We start from the raw sequence: 22,196 nt of genomic DNA on the forward strand, positions 1-22,196 counted from the left end.
ACCCTAACCCAAACCCTTGACATGAGTGACGTCAAGTTGGCCACCTTTAAGCCAGTCACATGACCTTTAAGCCACCGCCCGGTCACATGATCATCAAGCCACCCGACCTGGTCACATGACTGGTAAGCTACACCCACAAAACAAGCCATGCCCATAGTGTGGTAGTAAAAAAGTTTGTAACCCTTCACTGCTCCAGTGCCATCTGTTTTATTATTTTTATTTTTAATTTGGGTTGATCTTTATTGTGCATAGATTTTTGGATTTTCTGGCTCAGTGCTGGAACTGAAATTTCAAAACATACTACAAATGTTTTAATATTGTCACTAGGTTAAACAATAAATAAACATACCTGACTGTTGTGGAGCATCTGGGACAAGCTGGGCAGGCAGGAAGGTTATAACCTGGAGTGTCAGTACAGCCCATATCAGGGCTATATGGTATCCCAAAATAAAAATCAAAACCTAGGAACAAAAAGATACAAAATGAAGATATGTCTGGCTATCTCAACAAAGGGGTCACTCTTGTCTGAAATGAACTACACATCTGTGGCAGCCCAACTGCAAGGACTCAGAAGGATACATGTCAATATTCAAGCACTGACTGTGATCTCGTGGTTCTCTTCAAATTATTTAAGAGTTTTTAGCATGATTAGGTTCATTACTGGTAGAAAGAACTCTGCATTAGCAACAGACTTATATACTGCTTCATAGTCAGTATATTGCCCCCAACAATGTGGGGCCTCATTTTACTGACCTAGGAAGGATAGAAGACGGAGTTCGGTGAGAACTGAACTACTGGCAGTTGGCAGAATTAGCCTGCAATTCTCCATTCTAACCACTGGGCCACCATGGCTCTGTTTTTAATATGCACTAGAAAACCTATGAGCTATTGGGTCATTATTGGATTGTTACAACAGTACTAGACAAATGAAGGCAAATATGCATGACCCAGGATAATGTTGCAGGATCCAATTTGGGTTGGTCACCAGACCAGAGGTGTAATCCGTTCAGAGAGAACTTTTAAACTAAAGAACCCATGACCCACTGGGTCAATATTTCAGAGATATTTCTTTACCTAAACAAACAAACAGAATGTCCACAGGCAAGCAATAAAGCAGTGGTTTCCACATTGATTTTGCTTATGGAAAGCTGACAGGGAGTGTTGGAAATAACAAGCATGTGACCTCTGGTAACTGTGGCAGATTTGAGGTAGCAAATTTGAGGTACCTTGATTCAAAAATGTTTGCCATTTGGGCTAAATAAAGGTTACAAGCAGACAAGGGGCAGGAGAATTTTAGTAGTATTCAGATTACCTGTTTCTCTAATATCTTCCCCTCCCAAAAGTTGATGAAATGTGAAATTTTTAAAAAGCTACTAGATTGAGAAAGATAAACCATTTAATACATTGAATTAAGTAATATTAATTGCTGTTTCCTTTTGGCTTAGTACATTGTGTGTTGCCAAGTACAGTTGCTTGCAGACAACAGTTGAGCAACTTGTTGCCTAGGGTTCCAAGCAGAGTCCAATACACATACTTACCCTCACTTGAATCCTAACTGAAATTGCCACTGGTAGCATTTTTTTGCTTATATAAGGAAGGAAATACACAAAAACTGTACTGTAAATCCTCAAATAGATTCAATACAGATAATCTGTATATTCAAAAAGGAAAAAAAAACCAACCATTCCTAAAAAAATATACTATAGGTATGACTCCACTTATTTTTGCATTGTCACTCAACACTATAGAATCAAAAGGTTATCCAGTGCAGACTGGATTTATGGCTAAACCTAACCTAGCCAACTAATATTTATTTCATAAATTATTTTTTAGGCAAGTCACAGCAAGTATAATGTGAATCCAGCTAATACATCAGCTGTCAAAGAAGAATTTTAGATGAAATATCAATGCTGATGAAAACTAAGAGCTTTTTTGGAGTTTACAATATTATAAATCTACATACGGTATCTATGTATTTGCTTTGTTGTGGTCATGGGCCTTATAAGATTAATATACTGTACGTCCTTGTATAAAAACAAGCTTATTTTCCTCCGCACAAAAACTAACATGTTAAGGAAAAGCTACATTCTTGTTTTCTATCCAGAATATCCTAATTATCTATGTGGAAGATATATACATCAAAGCATTCACTTTTGTGAAATTACAATTCCAATTAGAACAATCTTGGAATTTTAGTAGGAGGAAATAAGTAGAGAAATCTTACCACGAAAGCTGGGATGGAATGGGCCATGATGTCCCAAGTGCCATTTCCCTATAAAGAAGTGATGTGGAACAGAAAATTATCAGTACAGTACCTAAAACCTCTTAAAGCAAAATGGTGGAAAACATTTAGTATTGGCTACTTTAGCTCTGGACATTATCTTTTCCTACCATAAAAACAGAAGAAAAAAAATCCATTCTCAGCATTAAACCCAGACCTACAATGATTCACTTTCATTACATCTTGAACTACCTCACCAATTTGCATCCTAGGAAAACTGCATCTTTCTCTCTCAGCACCCAAATGTTCTGAATGCAGTGACTTACCAGGATACCAAACGCTTATGCAATAAAGATAAGTCTTAAGGCCAGTTTGCATATAGAATGAGAAAGGTACCCCATCATCTGTTGCGAATAGTGTCAAATAGCTTACAACAGGAGTCCCCAAAATTTTTACACAGGGGGCCAGTTCACTGTCCCTCGGACTGTTGGAGGGCCGGACTATAAAAAATACTATGAAGAAATTCCTATGCACACTGAACAAACCTTGTTTTAAAATAAAAAACAAAATGGGAATGTACTATTTAGAGGGGGAAGGTCTGAAATTCATATATGTTTATGTTTTGTTTTTAATTTTCTTTTGTTGACATCTGATTGGCTATACAAGATTTTCTTGACTTATGAAAAATGTATAAAGAAAGAAGGAAGCACTTTGGTATAATGGTTAATAAGTTAGAAATATAATTGGTGTTGCACTTTTTGAAGGAACATTAAGGAGGAAATTTAATTAAAAGAAAATGAATGTAACTGGATGACAAAATTAGAAAAAAAAACTTTTGCAACTTTTTTGATGATTGATATTAGATACTAACAAAATACTGCATTTTATTCATGGAAAATTAGATGGTACACTGTGTTGTTTGAATTTATGTTGAGAGAAAAATTCCTTGTTCCCTCCATTTCTCCTTCCTTCCTTCCCTCCTTCATTCCTCGCCTCCTTCCCTCCCTCTCTTTCCCTTTTCTTTCTTTCTCTCTCTCTTTTCCCTGTGTTCTTGTCACTCACCGGCGGGCCAGATAAATGGCCTCAGTGAGCCGCATGTGGCCCGCGGGCCGTAGTTTGGGGACCGCTGGCTTACAACAATATGTAAACTAACACTTAATTAAAAGGGCAATGTAAGCCAGCAACAGAACCCAAAGAGAAAGCAGAAAATTGAACAAATATTTTAAAACTTTACATTAATTGGGAGATGAACCTTACTAAGATCCTGGAGTAAACCTTAGGGGCAAACTATCAAATATGAAAGTTTTTGAGACAGTGATAGCAAACTATATTTGGAAGATAAACTATAGGAATTGTCTTATCCGCAGAGAAGGTGCACTATGCAAGGAATTTAGCAATGCTGCTAGGTTTCCTGACTATCTCAGTGAAAGAGTTTGGGTACGTTCGTGCCAAACCAGAATACTTTGGGATACACTTTGCAATCAAGGGGATGGTGCTTCTTTAGGAATCAGACCTAGGTGATGTAAAAATAACCCACAAAAATACATGCGCTTCCCTGAATACATGATGCAAGATGACTTCTGCTGCAAAGGTACTTTATAGTATGACAAGTATTGCCAAATTACCTAAGGAAATTCTGGCCTTGTATACACATTTCCAACTGAAATAACTTAGTGGTATTATCTCTTTTCCAGCAATAAATCAAATCTTCATTTTGATCATGGACTAGCATATATCCAGCTATAAATAGAATCAATTTAAGTTTTCTTTCTGGGGTAGGTTAAATTACCTATCATAGCAGTGACGTAGCCAGCTTCTTTCAGAACTTCTGCCAATATTGTCTCATTCAATGGAAGGCCTGCCACTGAAGACACAGCAAAATTGTGGGTGACGCCGTTACGAAGGCCGAGACGTCCTGTAAGCAGAGAGGCACGTGATGGGGAACAGGTAGATGCAGCTGAATGGAAATCTACAAATCTAGAAAAAGGGGAGAAAGGCTCCTATTATTTTTAATTTATTGCACTCCTGTTTTATTTGAAAAAAAATATTCTTCAGTTGCTTTATGGCAAAGAATCTACGGTAACTGTAGTTAGATTTTTAATTTTTTAGGCTATCCAAAGCTACTTAGTTAATGTAGTTTGATGCCAAAACATAGGCTTCCTTTTATTTCATCCTTATCATTAAGCACACTGTGTAATTTTGCATCTATGGATCTGGAGCACTGTTACTGCTTTCATGAAATTCCTATTGACTTACTGTATATCAACATTACTGCTTGCAATATTTATGTCATGTCCTAAGGCTAGACTAGACCTCTGCTGCACTGCACCACATGGAATGCATTTGTCTGCTGATTGGGGATGATTGCATAGGTGTTCTTTTTATGGGTCAGCGAATTTTAACATTCCCTGCGTGAACATGTTTTGCCTTCTCCCACCTCCCAGTAGGAAGCCGGAACCAATCAGCATGCAGGGTGCACACATCTCTACACAACACACAGTTGGGATTCAGGAAGTGTTTGCATTGACCCATCTGCAGCCTTCTGCAATCTCCACTTTCTCATCAACGGGTTGTCCAGGAGTTGCGGGCAACTCTAAATCTGCCTTTAGGGAAAAGGGAAAGTGCCCAGATAGTTCAAGTGTACACAGACAAAAATCATTACTTCAGTTTTAGTGCAAATGTGAGTTGCACAGCATGTTTGTTAAGTTGGCTTCTCAAGGCTGCTAATGTCCAAAGGAAAATGGTTTTTAACTGTTTTAATTGTTAGTCACTAGTTTAAATTGCTTTGTACGGTTTTTTACAGGCTTTTATATTTTATTTATTTATTTATTAAATTTGTATGCCGCCCCTCTCCGCAGACTCGGAGACAGTATTGTATTTTACAAGGGTAGAAAGCCCAGAAAGTCATGCACTACATTTTTTTCCTCAGCCTACAGTAATGGTACAAATGCAAAACTTCAGATATACATTATTGGAATTGTCATGAATGCGTGTGTAAATTTTGTGTTTCTTCAGACAGACAGCGTAGCTGCAGCAGTGTTTCAAAATGGCATCTGAAAGTAATGTACGTTACAAGCAGCGTGTCGTCATTGAATTTCTCACTGCGCAGAAAGAAACTGTTGGGAACATTCACAAATGTTTGTGTACAGTTTATGGAAATCTGCAGTTGACAGAAGTAAGGTTAATCACTGGACACAGAGGGTGAGGCCATTAGAAGATGCTTTGGCTGAGCTCCAAGGCTTTGTGACCAGAACAAGGAGTGGTACCGACAGAGCACACACACCTTTGTGTTTCGCTGGAGGAAGGCCATAAAATGGGACAGAGATTACGTGGAAAAATAGAGAGTGTAGAAGAAACATCATTCTTTCTTTTGTGTAAGTTTCATTGTGTTCAACAAATAATTATTCAAGAAAAAAATGTGGTGCATTACTTTCTGGGCGACCCTCGCATATGTATTTAGTTGTAAGCTTCGGGAGTAGAGTGGCATATAAATCCAAATAGTAAATAAATAAATAAAATCAATGCTGAGCTTTTCCAAGGGGACAAATTCTGCCAATTAGCTGACATTTTCAGCCAGACTGGTATTATCTAAATCTGCCTAAAAATTAATTCTCTAAAAGCATGCTGCTTCCTGTGATTAATGTGATTGATTGATTTTTTAAGCATCTCCCATTATAGATTTTGGGGCATAGAATGTCCAAACTAAATTTTTGGGCTATGGAAACTTAGGAATGGAGATGTGGTTATTAGCATAGTTAAAGGGTAATTTATTTCATCTGGTGATATAAAAGGCCAGAAGGTTCAAAGCACAGGAAAAATATTCTTGAGAACGGCCTCACATAATAAGCAAGTCATCAGACTTTTTTTCAAGTTGAAGGTTATGCTGCACAGCAACATTTCACTTGAAAGAGGAAAATATCAGTGAATCCAAATTTTTAAAATCTCAAGAGATCACAATATAATCTAATTATTTGCTTTCCATGCAGGATTAAAAGTAAAAGCCTTTTATCGTGTGTCTGGTTTTTTTTTTTTAAAAAAAAACTAGCTCTAACCATAAAAAAATGGAGCCAAAAATTCATACTACGAATTAGCTATGCTAACAATTCTGTCTACCACAATCTTTTCCAGTCCAGTACCCTACCTAATTCTGATCTGCAGCATATATTAGCTGTAGCTAATATGAGCAATTATTGAAACAAGTATTCAGAGCTGTACCCCAAAACAGCTGAAGAAACAGGTTTGAAGAAAGTTGTTTTACATTCTCATGGCCCAGACTCATAGGGAAAAGCTTGCTTGGCACACATAATTAAATTAGTTATAAGCTGGTGTCTTTAAATAAATAATAATTAAATTGGTTATAAGATGGTGTCTTTAAATGTTTTTTGCGGGGGGCTTCAATTACGTTATGACTCTTTTCGAGAAGTTTCTGCCATTGCTTTCTTCCTTGTGCCTAAGGAGAGTGACTGGCCTCAAATCACTCAGCATGTTTTGGATCTAAAGTAGAACCGGAATTCAGAATATTTTGATTTCTAATCCAGACTACTATACCAAACCGGCTTTCCAAAAATCCTGGTGACTATCTGGACAAGTCCATACATGTGAGAGCAGGATGTGTGTGTGTTCTGTAAGACAGGCACTACCACTCAGAAGGGCCACTCAACGTAGATCCCAAGCTGATGGTACCCACAGCATGCCCTCTTTGCCCTAAAGTGGTGTGGGCTGAAATAATCTGAAGAGGAGATCACTCCGACAGACTCATCCCATGCCACAAAAGGCTTTATATTATTATTGTTGTTGTTGTTGTTGTTGTTATTATTATTATTATTATTATTATTATTATTATTTCAATACAACACGGCAAACGAGATCACTATGCTGAATTTCGTATTTCATCACCAGTCAGGTGCTTCCCAAGCACCTAGGACTGCGTGATGTAGCGGCGAATTATGTTTGCCGATCCCAGTAGAGCAGCCTTTTGCAATTGACTGATGGAGATTTTGTCAATTCTGATGGTTTTTAAATGTCCGCTGAGATCCTTTGGCACTGCGCACAGCGTGCCAAGTACCACTGGGACCACTTTCACTTGCTTATGCCAGAGTCGTTGCAGATCGATTTTTAGATCTTCGTATTTCACTAATTTCTCTAGCTGCTTCTCCTCAATTCTGCTGTCCCCTGGGATTGCGATGTTGATGATCCATACTTTCTTTTACATCGCAATTATTATTGTTGTTGTTGTTGTTGTTGTTATTATTATTATATGTATATGAATTTTCTTGATATTATTGGAAATAGATTGCCATTGCCTTTTTCTTAGGGCTGAGAAATAGTGACTAGCCCAGCTTCATGCAGCTGGCAATTTAGTAGGGGTGGAATTTAGTCTCCTGGTGTCTAGTGCCTTTACCAACTGTCTCTCACGATATACCAAATAAAACAATCTACGTTACAAGTTGGGCACTGTATTTGACAATCTTAAATCTTTATAAGAGAAGTCTCTAGTATTTATATTCTCTTTTCAGATATCAGCAGAATCTTGTTGGTTGGATCCCGTGACTCATTTATCATGGGCATATTTTAAAACTCCCGCTGTGCATAAAATAAAGCTGAAACCATTCATGAGAAAAAATAGCAATAATTTGTTGCAAGTAAAAGAACTGAAAAAGAAATGCAACAGGAAAGCAATCAATAAAATTATCTGGATGGATCTGTATGATGTCTTGGATGGATTATTGCATGATGGGAGATGATGAGGTAATTAGATCGAAAGGGTAAAAGTATTTGACTGAATAATAATAAGCATCTTGTTCTTTGAGTAAGACTAATATAAACTAAGAGTATATCAGTGAGCTCAGAAATCCCTAGTTCAACTAACTATTACTTCATAATTGGGGTGTTTGGTAAGCGAAACACCCCAATTTTGGTTTTCTGCATTTACTTTCTTTAAAACTTTGAGATTGAGAGATACCAGATCAATGTTAACCAGTTTTGTCTGGGGTGGAAACCAGGATTGGGAGGCACCAAATCAATATAGACATAATAGTTCTTCTGGGATGGAAACCAGCAGCTCCAACTGCATCAGCTTTGTTTCCATAATGTCGATTGCTGTGATGGTGAACGAATGGCACCTGTGCCACAAGTGGCATGCGGACCTATATTGGTGGGCACACCAGCTCAGGTCTGGCATGTGCACGCCGGTCAGCTGATTTTTGGACCTTCTGGGCCTACTGGGAGTTGGGAAACAGCCTGTTTTCAGCCTGGGGAAAGGCCATTTTTTGCTCCCTGCAAGCTCCAGAGAATTTCTAGGAACTTGGGGAGGGAAAAAATGGCCTCTCCCCCCTCCCCAAGTCCAGAAATGGCCCATTTCCCAATTTGAAGAAGTTGGCAAACGGGCCATTTCTCAACTCCGGGGGCCGGGGGGGGGCTCTGGGGGGGGGAAGGCTGTTTTCACCCTTCCTAGGCTTCTAGAAAGGCTCAGAATCCTGGGAGGTCATGTATGCATGCATGCGGAGGCCCCCCCCGCATTAAATTATGGGTGTGGACAGGCATGCACATGACCTCCGCGCCCTCCACCTTCTTGGCACACAAACCCAAAAAGGTTTGCCATCACTGGCCTATTGTACATGTATTCTCTTCTTCCTACCAGAAGAGTTGAAGCAGGGGGAAAGAGACTGAGGTGAGCAAGATAATAATGTAGGAACTGAAGTACGGTATCTCTTGCCATGAATGCCCACAGTCTGGAGTTTTTTTAAAATAATGATAGGGTTTTATATGTTTTTTAATATTAGATTTGTTCCACTACTATATTGTTTTTATTACTGTTGTGAGCCGCCCCGAGTCTTCGGAGAGGGGTGGCATACAAATCTAATAAATAAAATAAAATAAATAAATCCAAATAGGTTCAAGGTTGATTCAACCTTCCATCCTTCTGAGATCAGTAAAATGATAGACCCAGACTGTTGGGAGCTGTATGCTGACATTGTAAACCGCATATACAGTAATGTGCTGCAAAGCATTTTGGGGTGGCATAAGTGCTATTGCTATTCTGAACAAACGAGAAAAATCAAATACATGCTTGGCCTATATATTAAAGCAATGCTTCTCAATTATTTTCTGTTATGCCCCCACCCCCCAGGAAGAAGTAAACATTTCACACACACACCCCATCAGAATGATTGTCTGCAATCATTTTCAGCACATTTTCACTGAAGAACTCAAGCGGCTTATCGGCGTGATTGGGGTGCAATGTGTTTAAGTGATGCCTTAATTTATTTGGCTTCATGCTGTCCATTGCCAACATTTTTAAACACCATAAACATACTGGTTTTTTCTCATCTCCTACCATAGCCACAGTAAAGCCAAGTGCTACATACGCTTTGTCATATTTTCTTATCTTAGTTTTGGGAGACTTACGTTTGTCTCATTATCTCCGTCTCTCTCCTCCTTTCTTTTCATCCCTGTTAAATATTTTTCTATGGTGTCTCTTAATGGTTTGTTATATGCACTTCTAATCTCCTGCTCTGTTCTGCGTGCTATTGTTCGGTGCAAAAAACCCCTACACACTGTGGCAAAAAAAAGCATGTTCCCTGGGGTTACGCACTCCCCCCAGCATTGCCCTGCACCCTCCCAGGGGGGCCCACTCAACTATTTGAGAAGCACTGTAAAATGACCTACAACTAATAGAAACTTGTGTACACTAAGCAAACAGAAATCCCAATCACTAGGACTATCTCCACTCCTTGTTTGAACATTTGCCTGAGGTGGTTTTAAATAGCCAGAATTGAGGTCTTTACAGAAGCAATAAATTCTTGGTACATCCTACAAAACAACTATTCATTACAGCATCCTGAATTAAATCATGTCTCACAATTAGCATTTGTAGCCATAGAAGAAATGGTTCAAACTAACTGCCTACCCAATTTAGAGAAGTGCAAGTTATTAAGAAAGTTACAGTTTTAAAGACTGAGCACTGTGGAGTGAGGAGGAGACGTGCCACTTGTGCCATTAAAATATTGGAAATGGCTCTTTAACTCTTCCAAATTCTACTGCATGAGCCACCCAGAGATGTTGAGAGTTGTGCAGCATACAAGTTTAGATGATGATGGTGACACCAACTTATTTATCCCAAATAAAAATGACCTTGAATTTTATCATGCCATACAAAAAATGGAGTAGACATGGGGGGGAAAAAGATAGCAATGGAAAAAATGAAAAATCTATGCAATACCTTTCTTATGCACTGGTTAACTTAGGGCTTCCCATCTCTTGATGAAAGCCTCTGGAGCCTAGAGGAAGCAAAAAATAGACCTACCAGAAATCGGAGGTTCTCCAGGAGGGCAGGGGAGGTCATTTTAACCCTTGCCAGGCTCCAGGAAAGCCTCTGGAACCTGGGGAGGAGTACGCTTTTGATTTTGACACTATGTAAATGCCATAAATCAATAAGTAAACAAAATGCACAACTATAGGCAAACAATCCTATAATCCTATAGCATTTAAACAATTGTCTATACTGTACTCTGTAAATATATAATAAATAAATGTGAATGATAGAGAATGGTTTGAAACTCACCTCATTCCTTCCTGGGCTATCCTATCCAAATTAGGTGTGTCTTTTTTAAGGTCCCAGTTGGCTCCCAAATCTCCCCATCCTAAATCGTCTGCCAAAATTACTATGAAATTTGGTTTCTTATACACTATTCTTTCCCAGTTAAAAAATAGCCTGGGACGGTAGTAGAGAAGCCCAGTAAAACAACTGACCAAGACCAACACCAGGGCTTTAAGAAGTAGAATATCCATGGCATCAGGAGAGCAGTTCTAGGAGACATCTCATGAACATTAAAAATTTCCAACTGTAAATGTTCCCTGGGTGTTCTTTTCTTCAGAGGCAATGTGGGTATTTCAGATCAATTGGAACATTCCCAAAATTCTGCAGAAAAGAAAATTAGAATGAGATATTAAGAAAAAAACACATACAGGCTTACAGATAGAGTTTTAACATGCTGGTTCCTTACTTTATTCAAAAGGTGACTCTGAATTTAAGAGGATTCTGTAAGGAAAAAACAGATTAAAAAAGAGCCCATGAACACAAAGGCAACATGCTTTGCATTGTCTGCTTGGGATCCTGTTGGTTTGTTAACACCAGCTAAAAACAGTTCTGAAGATTTGTCCCTCATCCACTCATTGCCCAGGGTATGTGTGTATTATATTCATATACCCAAACCATACATATACATATGGAGTGGATGGATAGCTAGACAGACAGACAGACAGACAGACAGACAGACAGACAGACAGACAGACAGACAGACAGACAGACAGACAGACAGACAGACAGACAGACTTCTAATAATCAATTGCTTTCAAAATATAATCACTTAGAAGTTGATTGTTTCACTTACTAATCACTCTCACAGAAAAACATAAATATTCACACATTTTTCTCTTCACATGGGTCCCTTTCCAACAGAAATTGCCAAAAATAATAAATAAATTTAAGAGGGTGGGGGGAGACAGCTCCATAGGAAAGGGGGGGGAAAAGAAAGGACCATGCTCAGAAGTTACAAAAAGAATTAAATTCACCAAGTAAACAACACCTGCCAAGGTGCACTTAATGTTCAAAGTCATCAAAGATTTACCTATGTTGCATCTATTATAATTATCTTGAATGTTATGTATGTATGTGATTATTTTAAACTGTTTAGTCTTTTATGATATTTTAAAATGTATTTTCTATATCCTGTTGTAAGCCTCCCAGAGTCCTTCAGAAGTTGGGCGACATAGAAATACAATAAATTAAATTAAATTAAATTAAATCAGCAACTACTTATCCGTATATTTCCATATGCAATTATTTAGGGCAGAGAGTGGAGAAATCTCCTAGGGAAAGCAGATGTATTGGCCAGAGCAAATTATGCCATGAAATTGTATTCATAGTGGCAAGCTCTTGAAAGTCACATTGTCAAGGGACTTCACCATAAACCTGCAAACTCTCATAAGAACTTTAGCTCTTTATTTGCAGGAACCCCAAATCCAACAATTTAATCAAATTCTAATCTGGAACAATATTTGCTGATCTTTAGATGCCCACTTTCAGACAAAGTCACATTTAAACTCAGTTTGAATCAATGATTTGTATAGAGGCCCCTCTCACTGGAAATAATTCCGAGTGGCATGCAACAATTGGATTTAAAAAAAACCCAAATATATAAAAAATAAGAGATAGAAAATAGCGTACAAAAACAAAATAAGTAGTGTAAAAAAAAATACAAAGGTCAGTGCTTTGCAAATAGTGGGGCACACACACCCCCCGGGGGGGCATGGAACAATGCCAGGGGAACATGATGTGACCCCAGGGAACGTGCTTTTTTTGCCATAGGGTGTAGGACGCACATCCTACTTGACTGGTACATCCGTCACATTCCTCGGTATTGTATCTAAGGTGGCCCCTTCTAAAAGACAACTTTTAAAAGCTAGAAACTTCTAGAAGCTTAGAAGCTAGAAACTTCTCAAAGTTTCACTAGTTCAATCAAACTTCTCGAACTCGCGAGACATTTTCTTTTAGAATGGGCTGACAACGCCAAGGAATGCAATGGAGGTACAGTGGTACCTCATCTTACGAACGCCTCTTCTAACAAACTTTTCAAGAACACGGTGTTTAAGATTTTTTTGCCTCTTCTTCCAAACTATTTTCACCTTACGAACCCAAGCAGCTGCTGCTGGGATGAAGGGGTTTCTTTTTCCCCCCTTTTTTGAAGAAAGAAAAGGGAGGGGCAGCTTGGAGGAGTAAAGATTTTGCATGCTTGCAAAAGCACTGAAACGGTGTCTTTTTAAGAAAGAAAAGGGAGGGGCAGCTTGGAGGAGTAAAGATTTTGCATGCTTGCAAAAGCACTGAAACTGTGTCTTTTTAAGAAAGAAAAGGGAGGGGCAGCTTGGAGGAGTAAAGATTTTGCATGCTTGCAAAGGCACTGAAACTGTGTCTTTTGAAAAAAGAAAAGGGAGGGGCGCCCCCCTTGCCTTTCTTCCTTCCCACTCACCCTTTAGCCTAGCCTTGCTTCTTCCACCCGCCCCCTTTAGCTGCTCCTCCCTGCCCTCTGTTCGCCTCCCTTCTAAAGTTTGGGATTTTCCTGAAGGATTTGCACGCATTATTTGCTTTTATTCCTATGGGAAACATTGTTTCATCTTACGAACTTTTCACCTTACGAACCTCCTCCTGGAACCAATTAAGTTCGTATGATGAAGTACCACTGTACTGGCACACGTGTCAGATACGACGTGGTGGGGTGCAATTTGGGGACTATTTACAGTCGCGGTGGAGAGTTGGGGTCACAAAATGTTTACTTCTTCCTGGAGGATGTAACCAGTATTGGGTTCCTTACCAATACGGGGCACACTGCGCACCGGTAGTAAAAATGGCAATACACGTACAGATCCAATTAACTGGTGGGCGGGCATATGTGCTCCAGTGAGATTTTGCTTCTGTTTATGCGCAGGAAGCAAAATCTCGCAAGAGGACACAGTCACACGAGAGATTTCGGTAATTTTTTCCTTCCGTGCATGTGCAAAAAAAAAAATCATAAAAGAATCACTGAAATCTCATACACCCGCGCATCCTCTTGCAACATTTTGCTTCCTGCCCATGCGCAGAAGCAAAATCTTACTGGGACGTGCCCGCCTATCTGTCAATACCTGGAGCAGCGTGCATATCGCATTGGTAATGGCAGAAACGGCAACCCCCACTTGGGTGTAACAGAAAATAATTGAGAAGCGCTGCCCTAAATGAAGAGGATAAAAAATGCCCAGCTCAACAATGAAACCAACTAAACAAATCTCAAGTTCCTTGGGAATTGCAGGCTCAACAACATAATCAGGTTTTGACGACTCTTGTGTCAAAAGGGATGGAGATCCACTAATTTTGAAGGTAAGTATGACAATAGCAAAGAAGGCACTTCTCCTGGCACCCACCAAATGAGAATCCCTAGCTGATGGTACCTAGAGCATGCCTTCTGTGCCAGATCTAATAGGGCAGGCTGGGAATAACCAGGGAGAGAGTTGATCCCTCAAAGCAGGCCGATCCCATGAAAGGCTTTATTATCCTAAGCATATTTATCAAAATGTCTTTAAGATCACAACTCAAATTCTCTTAGATCAGAAGATAAACTTTCCACGCCTTAAATTAACTACTCCCTGTAGAAAGAGTACAATGTATTTACTGTAATCCAGAATTCTGCCATCTACCAATCTAACCGCAGCAACTTTTCTTCGCAATCACGAGCCATATCAATTATAGGAATTGCAGCTGTATGAATGAACTGTCATATCTGAATTCGCTAGGATTAAAGCTTATTGGAAAAACAATTTTGTCTAGTTCTAAAAATGATAAATGTTACAACATGCAAAGTATAGCTGATGTTAGTTAGGGTTGGTCATCGCAAGCAGCATAAGGGTAAGGCTAAAACAAATATAGGGATTTTCAGTACATAATTTGAAATGTCAAGATGCAGATAAAAACATGAAAAAAATTAAATTTTAGCAAGACAGGCTACATGCAAACATTCAGATATCTTTCTGGCTGCCACCAGAAGCTAATCTTCTCGCACTAGAGGTGGTCCTTGAATTATGAACATAATTGAGCCCAAAATTTATGTTGCTAAGTGAGAAATTTCTTAAGTGAATTTTACCCCATTTTACGATTTTTCTTGCCACGGTTGTTAAGTGAATCATTGCATTTATTAAATTAGCAACGTGGTTGTTAAGTGAATCTGGCTTCCCCGTTGACTTTGCTTGTCAGAAGGTCGCAAAAGTTGATTACATGACCCCAAGACATCACAACCATCATTTATTTATTTATTGTTAGAGTTGAAAGGGACCATGAAGGCCATCGAGTTCAACCCCCTGCCCAAGCAGGAACCCTATAGTACACCAGTCAAGTGGCAGTTCAATCTTCTCTTAAAAATGTCCAGAGTGTTGGAGTTCACAACGTCCGCTGGTAGGTTGTTCCATTGGTTGATCGCTCTGACCATCAGGAAGTTCCTCCTTATCTCCATGTTGAATCTCTCCTTGGTCAGCTTCCAGCTGTTGTTCCTCGTCCGGCCCTCTGGTGCCCTGAAGAATAAAGTGATCCCCTCCTCTCTGTGACATCCCCTCGTATACTTGTAGACTGCTATCATGTCCGCTCTGGCCCTCCTTTTCTCTAGGCTATCCATGCCCAGTTCCCTCAGTCTCTCTTCGTAAGTCTTGGTTTCCAATCCCTTAATCATCTTGGTTGCTCTTTTTTGCACCTTCTCCAGAGTTTCAATGTCTCTTTTGAAGCGTGGTGACCAGAACTGAATACAGTACTCCAGGTGTGGTCGGATCAGGGCATAGTAGAGTGGTATTAAGACTTCCCTGGTCTTGGAGTGTATTCCCGTTGATGCAGCTTAGGATTGTGTTGGCTTTTTTAGCTGCTGCTGCACATTGTTGGCTCATGTTTAGTTAATTGTCCACCAAGACTCCAAGGTCTCTTTCGCAGTCGCTACTGCTAAGAGGGGTTTCTCCCAGGTTATATGTGTGTCCAGGGTTTTTTCTGCCTAGGTGAAGGAATAGACACAAGGCTCCTTAAGTCCCAGTAGCACCACTAGATCCCACTTGGGATCTAGACCTGAACCTCTGACTATAATAATACCCCCCGTTTTAGAACTTCCCACATCAGTATTTATCAGTTCCATCAGATCTGCAGGAAGAATATATTCCAAAGAAATAATTGCCAGATCTGAAACAGTACTAGCTGTACCTGGCCAGGTATTTCTAGCCAGTTCACCTTTGCCAGAAAAGGCATTTAATCATATTTTAAAAGTTCACCGTCCCACCACAATAAAAAAAACAATCAGTGGTAACCACTCTGTCTGCAGATCAGCCACTTTGTCAACTTGCAACACTTGTTCCCAGCCTTTATGAACTAAGTTAATAAATCAGAGTCCACTTTTATGAGATGCCAATAGCCTGATCTGCTGAGAACTGGAGAAAACTGACTTAATTTCCACAGAGGAAAGTTCCTTGTACATCACCACCAGTCCAGCCTAATCTGCAAGGACAGTGAGAATGTTATCAGAGGATGACACTGGAAAGGGGGGAAAAGCCGGCTGGAATATCAAAGCACAGAGAGGCACTGTGAGCATAAGCAGTTGGAGGTGGGCGGAACAGGCCAGCAGAGTCCAGCTGAGACCAGTATTATGACAGATGGTTCCAGTTGAGTATCAAAGACCTTGGGGAAAGAATGTGCAGCTGAAGATACAAATTTGGTCAGTCAGTCAACACAACAAAAGAAAGAAGGGGTAAGAATGACCTAATTAAACAACAGGCATGAGTAAAGGGATGGGATATACAAAACAAAACTCAGTCCTGAGACAGCAGAACGGAGATTTGAAAAATTAAAAAACTAAAAATTAAAAAATTAAAACACTCGGTGCGCAAGGCAAGAATTAGGCATTGGCCCGCTCAGATAAATTCCCTAGCAAAGATCAGGCTTAATGAGTAAGCGAACATAAGATTTGCTGGAATTACTGAGGTTAATTAAAAGTCTAAGAGTCCCAGTACAGAAGATTTCATTTTTCACTTTTTCTCTCTCCAAGAGCAGGTTCCCAGGAAGCAGCTACATAAAATGTGGTAGGTAATACCATCCTGACAACAAAAATGGCAGTGGTGGGTTGCGCCAGCAGCAGGAGGCTCTGCCCACCCACATGGAATGCTTCTGCACATGTGCAGAAGTGCACGTGAATTGGTAGTAAAGGGTTTTAGATTCCATTACTAAAAATGGGGTAAAGAGGAAGTTACAGAGAGAGAGAGGGAGGGGGAAATGAAGGAAAGATTAATGTTAGTAGGACAGGGGAAATTATTCGCCATATGAGTTAGATTTAATTTTAATTAAATTTAAAATGGGATGAAATAAGAGGACCAAATACAATTGTGGTCCTGATGTGTTGATCATTATCTATAGGAAGCCCTGAAATTTTTTTTAAAAAATATTTTGTTGTAAAACTTTAAATTACTGAATTTATGCAATATACTAAGCCAGGGATTCCCAACCCCCAGTCTGTGGACCAGCACTGGTCTACGGCATGCTAGAAACCAGGCTGCGCAAACAAGCAAAGCCCAATCTGTGGGATGCAGGCAGCACATGAAACCACAACCCCTCTAGTTTGCGGAAAAATTTCTCTCCGTAGATACAAACCCTAGTGCTGAAAAGATTGGGGACCATTGTACTAAGCCCTAAGATGTGGTTTATAATGGCTGGGTTTACCCAGAATGCTAAATGTACACAGTATGGCTTAGTGCAATGTGTGAATGTAATGAATATGTACTGCATATCTAACCAAGTACACTGGAACCTCGGTTAACGAACGCCTTGGATAGCGAACATTTTGGATAACAACCAAAAATTTCGTTAAAACTTTGCAGCGGATACCCAACAAAAATTTGGATACCGAACAGAAATTTTTGGTTGTTATTTGAAATGTTACACCCATTGTCCCTCACTCCCCCCCTCTCTTTACCTCTTTACCTCTTGCCTCTCTGCCTTCGTCTCCTTTACCAGGGGAGCAGCATAGCGTCACTTTGGCTCTGACGAGGCAGGCGCTGAGTTTTCTTCGAGGACAGTGGCGGCAGCAGCAGCGGGAGCCTGGGCATTGATGTGATGTTCCTGGTGCTGCTGTTCCTCAAAGGAGTTGCAGTTGCTGCTGCCACCAACTGGTTGTGGGAGCGGTGGCAACTGCTGAGGCGGCTCTGGCGGCTTCCCTTTGAGGAGCAGCAGCGCCGGGAATGTCACATCCATGCCCAGGCGCCTGCCGCTGCCGCCGCCACTATCCTCAAAGAGAAGTCACCGGAGTTGCCACTGCTGCTGCCACTGTCCTCAAAGAGAAGTTGCCGCTGGAACCAGCAAACTCAACGCCTGCCTGCTGAAGAGACTAAGGCAGAGAGACAAGAGGTAAAGAGGTAAGGAGAGGGGGGGAAGTGAGGGACAGTGGGTGTGGGGGGGGGAGAGAGAAAATCCTTTATCGAGAACACCTGTGATAAATGAGGGATCAATTTTCCCCATAAGAAATAAAGGCTGGGAACCAATTAAATCCATTTCCTTTATTTCTTATGGGGAAAATTGTTTTGGATACCCAATATTTCGGCTAACAACCAACATTCCAGAACAGATTGGTGGTTGTTAGCCAAGGTTCCACTGTATGCATTGTAAACCACCCAATTCCAATCATCTTCTGAGGTAATGCCAACAATATATCTAAAATAAAATGAGAAAAACAAGTTTGTTTGGGACGACACTTCCTAGAATTGCTAATATGTCACTCTCTTGAGTTTATCTGGCAGACTCTTCACTTTGTGAGTGACTAATCTGAGGTTGCCTCAGTTTTTGGCAACGGGTTTTGTTTACTGGGAGGAGGTAAGCATGTTCCATGTGGCTTAACAAACAGACCCAGCAGCGTCTTTGAAGAGACACCACGCTCCACCTGTTTTAAGAGCAACGAGGTAACTCTTTGCCAAGGCCTCCTTCCTACCAAGTCTGGTATTTAAGAGAACTGCATTACAATATAAGCAAACCTAGAGATATTTCACAACAAAATTTTCTATCCAAATCCTTCCTGTTCCCATGTTTCTTATTCATCTGTCCCGACAGATACGGTACTGCTTGATCAGCTTATCCATCTGTTAGTTTACATGCCCACATATAAAAACAAATAACATTTTTTAAAGAACAGGACACTTTATAGGCACTGTGAATACGTTCTTGGCATACAGTTGGTCCTTGACTTAAGACTGCTATTGAGAGCAGAATTTTTGTTGCTAAGGATTGTGGTTGCTAAGTGAGTAGCACCTGATTACTAAGCAAATCACGTTAGTTATTAAATGAACCATGCGGTTGTTAAGTGAATCTGGCTTCCCCCATTGACTCTGCTTGTTGAAAGCCAGATGGAAAAGTTGCAAATAACAATCACATGATCTTGGGATATGCGGACTTTGTAAATACAACACCAGTTTCCAAATGCCTGAATTTTGACGATGTAATCTTGGGGATGATGCGAAAGTAACCTTGTAACATGTAACCTTGGGGATGATACAAGGACTGGTCATAAAGTTTTTCGGTGCCATTGTAACTTTGAATCATCAAATGAATTGTAAATTGAGGATTGCCTGTAGTGTTTTTATGGGAAATGCAGATTTCCATGAAGGGAAATTATTGTATTAAAACAAAGACTCATAAGAAAGAGTGGACAAGCAGCTAATCCTCAATTTTCAAAGCTTTCACATATGTTTTGATATATCAGTGATCAAAGTTATTCCTCTGTAGACATTCCTGGAAACAACAGAGAGTCCTTGGAGAGGGGCGGGATATAAATCCAATTAGCAACAACAACAACAACAACATCAACAACAACAATAGCAACAGCATATGGGGGGAAATACAATGTTTCTTGCAAGGACATCAGCAAGCGAATGACAGTACAGGTATATAGTCTGTTCAAAATAGAGATATATAGGTGCACTACAGAACATAAATGTCCTTGTTTTAGTAAAATCTGGACTATACAACAAACTAATAAGGGCACTTGTAGACCTGGCACTATTAAAAGTGTTTTATGAAAGAAAACAAACCATTTAAGATATTTTAACATAAATATCTGTATTTTAGGAATACACTGGCAGTTAATTGTTTTTAACTGATCTTGAAAATTCAGTGGCAAATCTGATTAGAAGCTGGATAGGAAAGCACAGCAAAAGACCAGGGCAGTAGCCTTGAGTGGGAACTCAAAAATAAATAAATGAATAAATGACAAACTCTGTCCATTGTGTTATCAAGAAACCTACGCAGATCAGTCTCTATCCATGAGGTCAGTAAGAGTCAAAAGCAATGCACAATAAAGGACAAATACAGTATATCACAGAAGTGAGTACACCTCAGTTCATTTTGTAAATATTTAAGCATACATTTTCATGTGAAAACACTGAACAAATGACACTTGGCTACAATGTAAAGTAGTGGTATAGAGCTTGGAAAACAATGTAAATCTTCTTCCAAGATGTTTTTTTCATCTTCCCCCTCTAGTGTAGTGCTATAGGATTTCCTGGTGGTCTCCTTTCCAACTGCTAACCATATCTGACTCTGCTTAACTTTTTAGTTATGTTAACTACAGCTGTGTGATGGAAAGAAAATCCATACAGCACTATAATGTACGTATTGTAAAAGTTGCCTTTAAAGATCCAACTAAACAACACTTTCACTAAGCATACAGAAATGGAAGAGGTGTCAATTCAATCCAGACTGGATCTAAACTGTCCTGAATTTCTGCAACAGCAAATTTTGGCTGCATTTCTATATCTAACTGAGCTGTGAGTCAATTGGCACATAAAATTTCTCAAAACAGAATAAAGCACTTCCTTTTGACTCATGAAAGCAGCTGGGTTGCTTTCCAGGACCATTGAACTACAGTGGTACCTCTACTTAGGAACGACTCTACTTAAGAACTTTTCTAGATAAGAATCAGGTGTTCAAGATTTTTTTGCCTCTTCTTAAGAACCATTTTCTACTAAAGAACCTGAGCCTGAAAAAATTTCCCAGGAAATTTCAGAGCGGCACGAAGGCCCGGACAGTTTCCTGCCATTCTCCCTTTAATCCCAGCCCTCTCCAGCTTTTCTGGGCTGCCAGAGGAGCCTTTCGGTGGCACTTAAGGAGGCTTTGGAAGTTCAGAGCAAACAAAGCATTTTCCTTTCTCTGGGCGCTTGGAGAGGGAATAAACCTCTGCCAGCGCCCAGAGAAAAGAAACACTCCCTTCGCCCTGGGCATCGACTGTCCTCCTCCTCTTCTTCCTCCTCTGCCTCCCACCCAAATTCCGAGCTTTTATTTCTTTCCTAATGGGTTTGCATGCATTATTTGATTCCTATGGGAAAAATTGCTTCTACTTACAAACTTTTCTACTTAAGAACCTGGTCACGGAACAAATTAAGTTATTAAGTAGGGGTACCACTGTATTTTAAACACTGGTCCTTACTACCTCCACATGTAGGCAGCAACAGCTAGGAGTAGTTTTGCAAAGACCTATGTGGGCCTGGAAGAAAAGACATTAAACAGCATAGAAGGTGCTTTGTTTTATATTCTGTATGATTCAAAACATTTCTTTTGAAGGATTTATGCAATATCTTGCTGGTACTGAATATGCAGGGGAGAATTTCTTACATTACACCATTCCAAGTAGTCGGAAACATAACACCATGATTTTGTAGCTGATCTTTCTAGGGATTGTGATGTGTCATCCTTAGAAAGAGAAATGGAAACTGACCAGATACCTTCATTTCTTTGCTCTGAATACCAGAGTATCTTGACAGTTTTTTCTCTGAGTAGTTTACAATATGTTATTTTCTCAGAAGTACAGTTCAAATAGGCGCTAACTCTTGGTTATCATATGCACCAGGCTTAACAAAGATGCTTGAAAGCTATCTAAGGATACAGGCCTAAGTGCGGAGTTTGACTGGGACATGAGATTAAAAAAACTTGACTTTACGGACAAACCCATGTAACTTTCTCTACAAACAGATATGGTGTCATTACTTTCTTCCAAGACCTTTTCTCAAGTAGTCTACAATCATGGAATTTGTTTGGTAGTCTCCCATCCGTTAAATAGGTCTGATGCTGTTTATTTATTATGTTAGTCCATCGTTTTCAAAGAGGAACTTGACATCTAACAGGTTGTGGGCTGTCCCCGATGTGTCCATAGGTGGCTGGTAAGGCCTAAAAACGCTCACCCACCGCCACAAGACTTTTCATGGGATTTGGGGGATGTCAAGACTTGAGCGTGAATTGGATGCAAATGAGGGAGAGGTGCACATAGTCAGCCTCACTCTCTCCTCCCAGATTCCATCTTGCTCCAATAGCAGAACAAGAGTCAAGACAGTTGAAGATGGGCTGGGCACAGTGGTTGACCGGGGCATCTTTTGTGTCTTGCCGTGC

General features: G+C 40.0%; 1 protein-coding gene across 7 annotated transcripts in view; it reads right to left on the minus strand.

Moving 5' to 3' along the window:
* Positions 1–22,196, minus strand: part of ARSG (arylsulfatase G) — a 129,289-nt gene that overhangs the window by 71,110 nt on the left and 35,983 nt on the right. For all 7 annotated transcript variants that reach the window (XM_070740286.1, XM_070740288.1, XM_070740287.1 and 4 more), the window contains exons 2-5: positions 10,785–11,141; positions 4,011–4,198; positions 2,225–2,272; positions 350–461 (exon numbers count right to left, since the gene is read on the minus strand). In XM_070740286.1, the coding sequence (XP_070596387.1) occupies positions 350–461; positions 2,225–2,272; positions 4,011–4,198; positions 10,785–11,011 (575 nt within the window). In that variant the 5' untranslated portion in view covers positions 11,012–11,141. The remainder of the gene's footprint in view (positions 1–349; positions 462–2,224; positions 2,273–4,010; positions 4,199–10,784; positions 11,142–22,196) is intronic.

The sequence above is a fragment of the Erythrolamprus reginae genome, chromosome 2, assembly GCF_031021105.1.
Source record: "Erythrolamprus reginae isolate rEryReg1 chromosome 2, rEryReg1.hap1, whole genome shotgun sequence".
Lineage (NCBI taxonomy): Eukaryota > Metazoa > Chordata > Lepidosauria > Squamata > Dipsadidae > Erythrolamprus > Erythrolamprus reginae.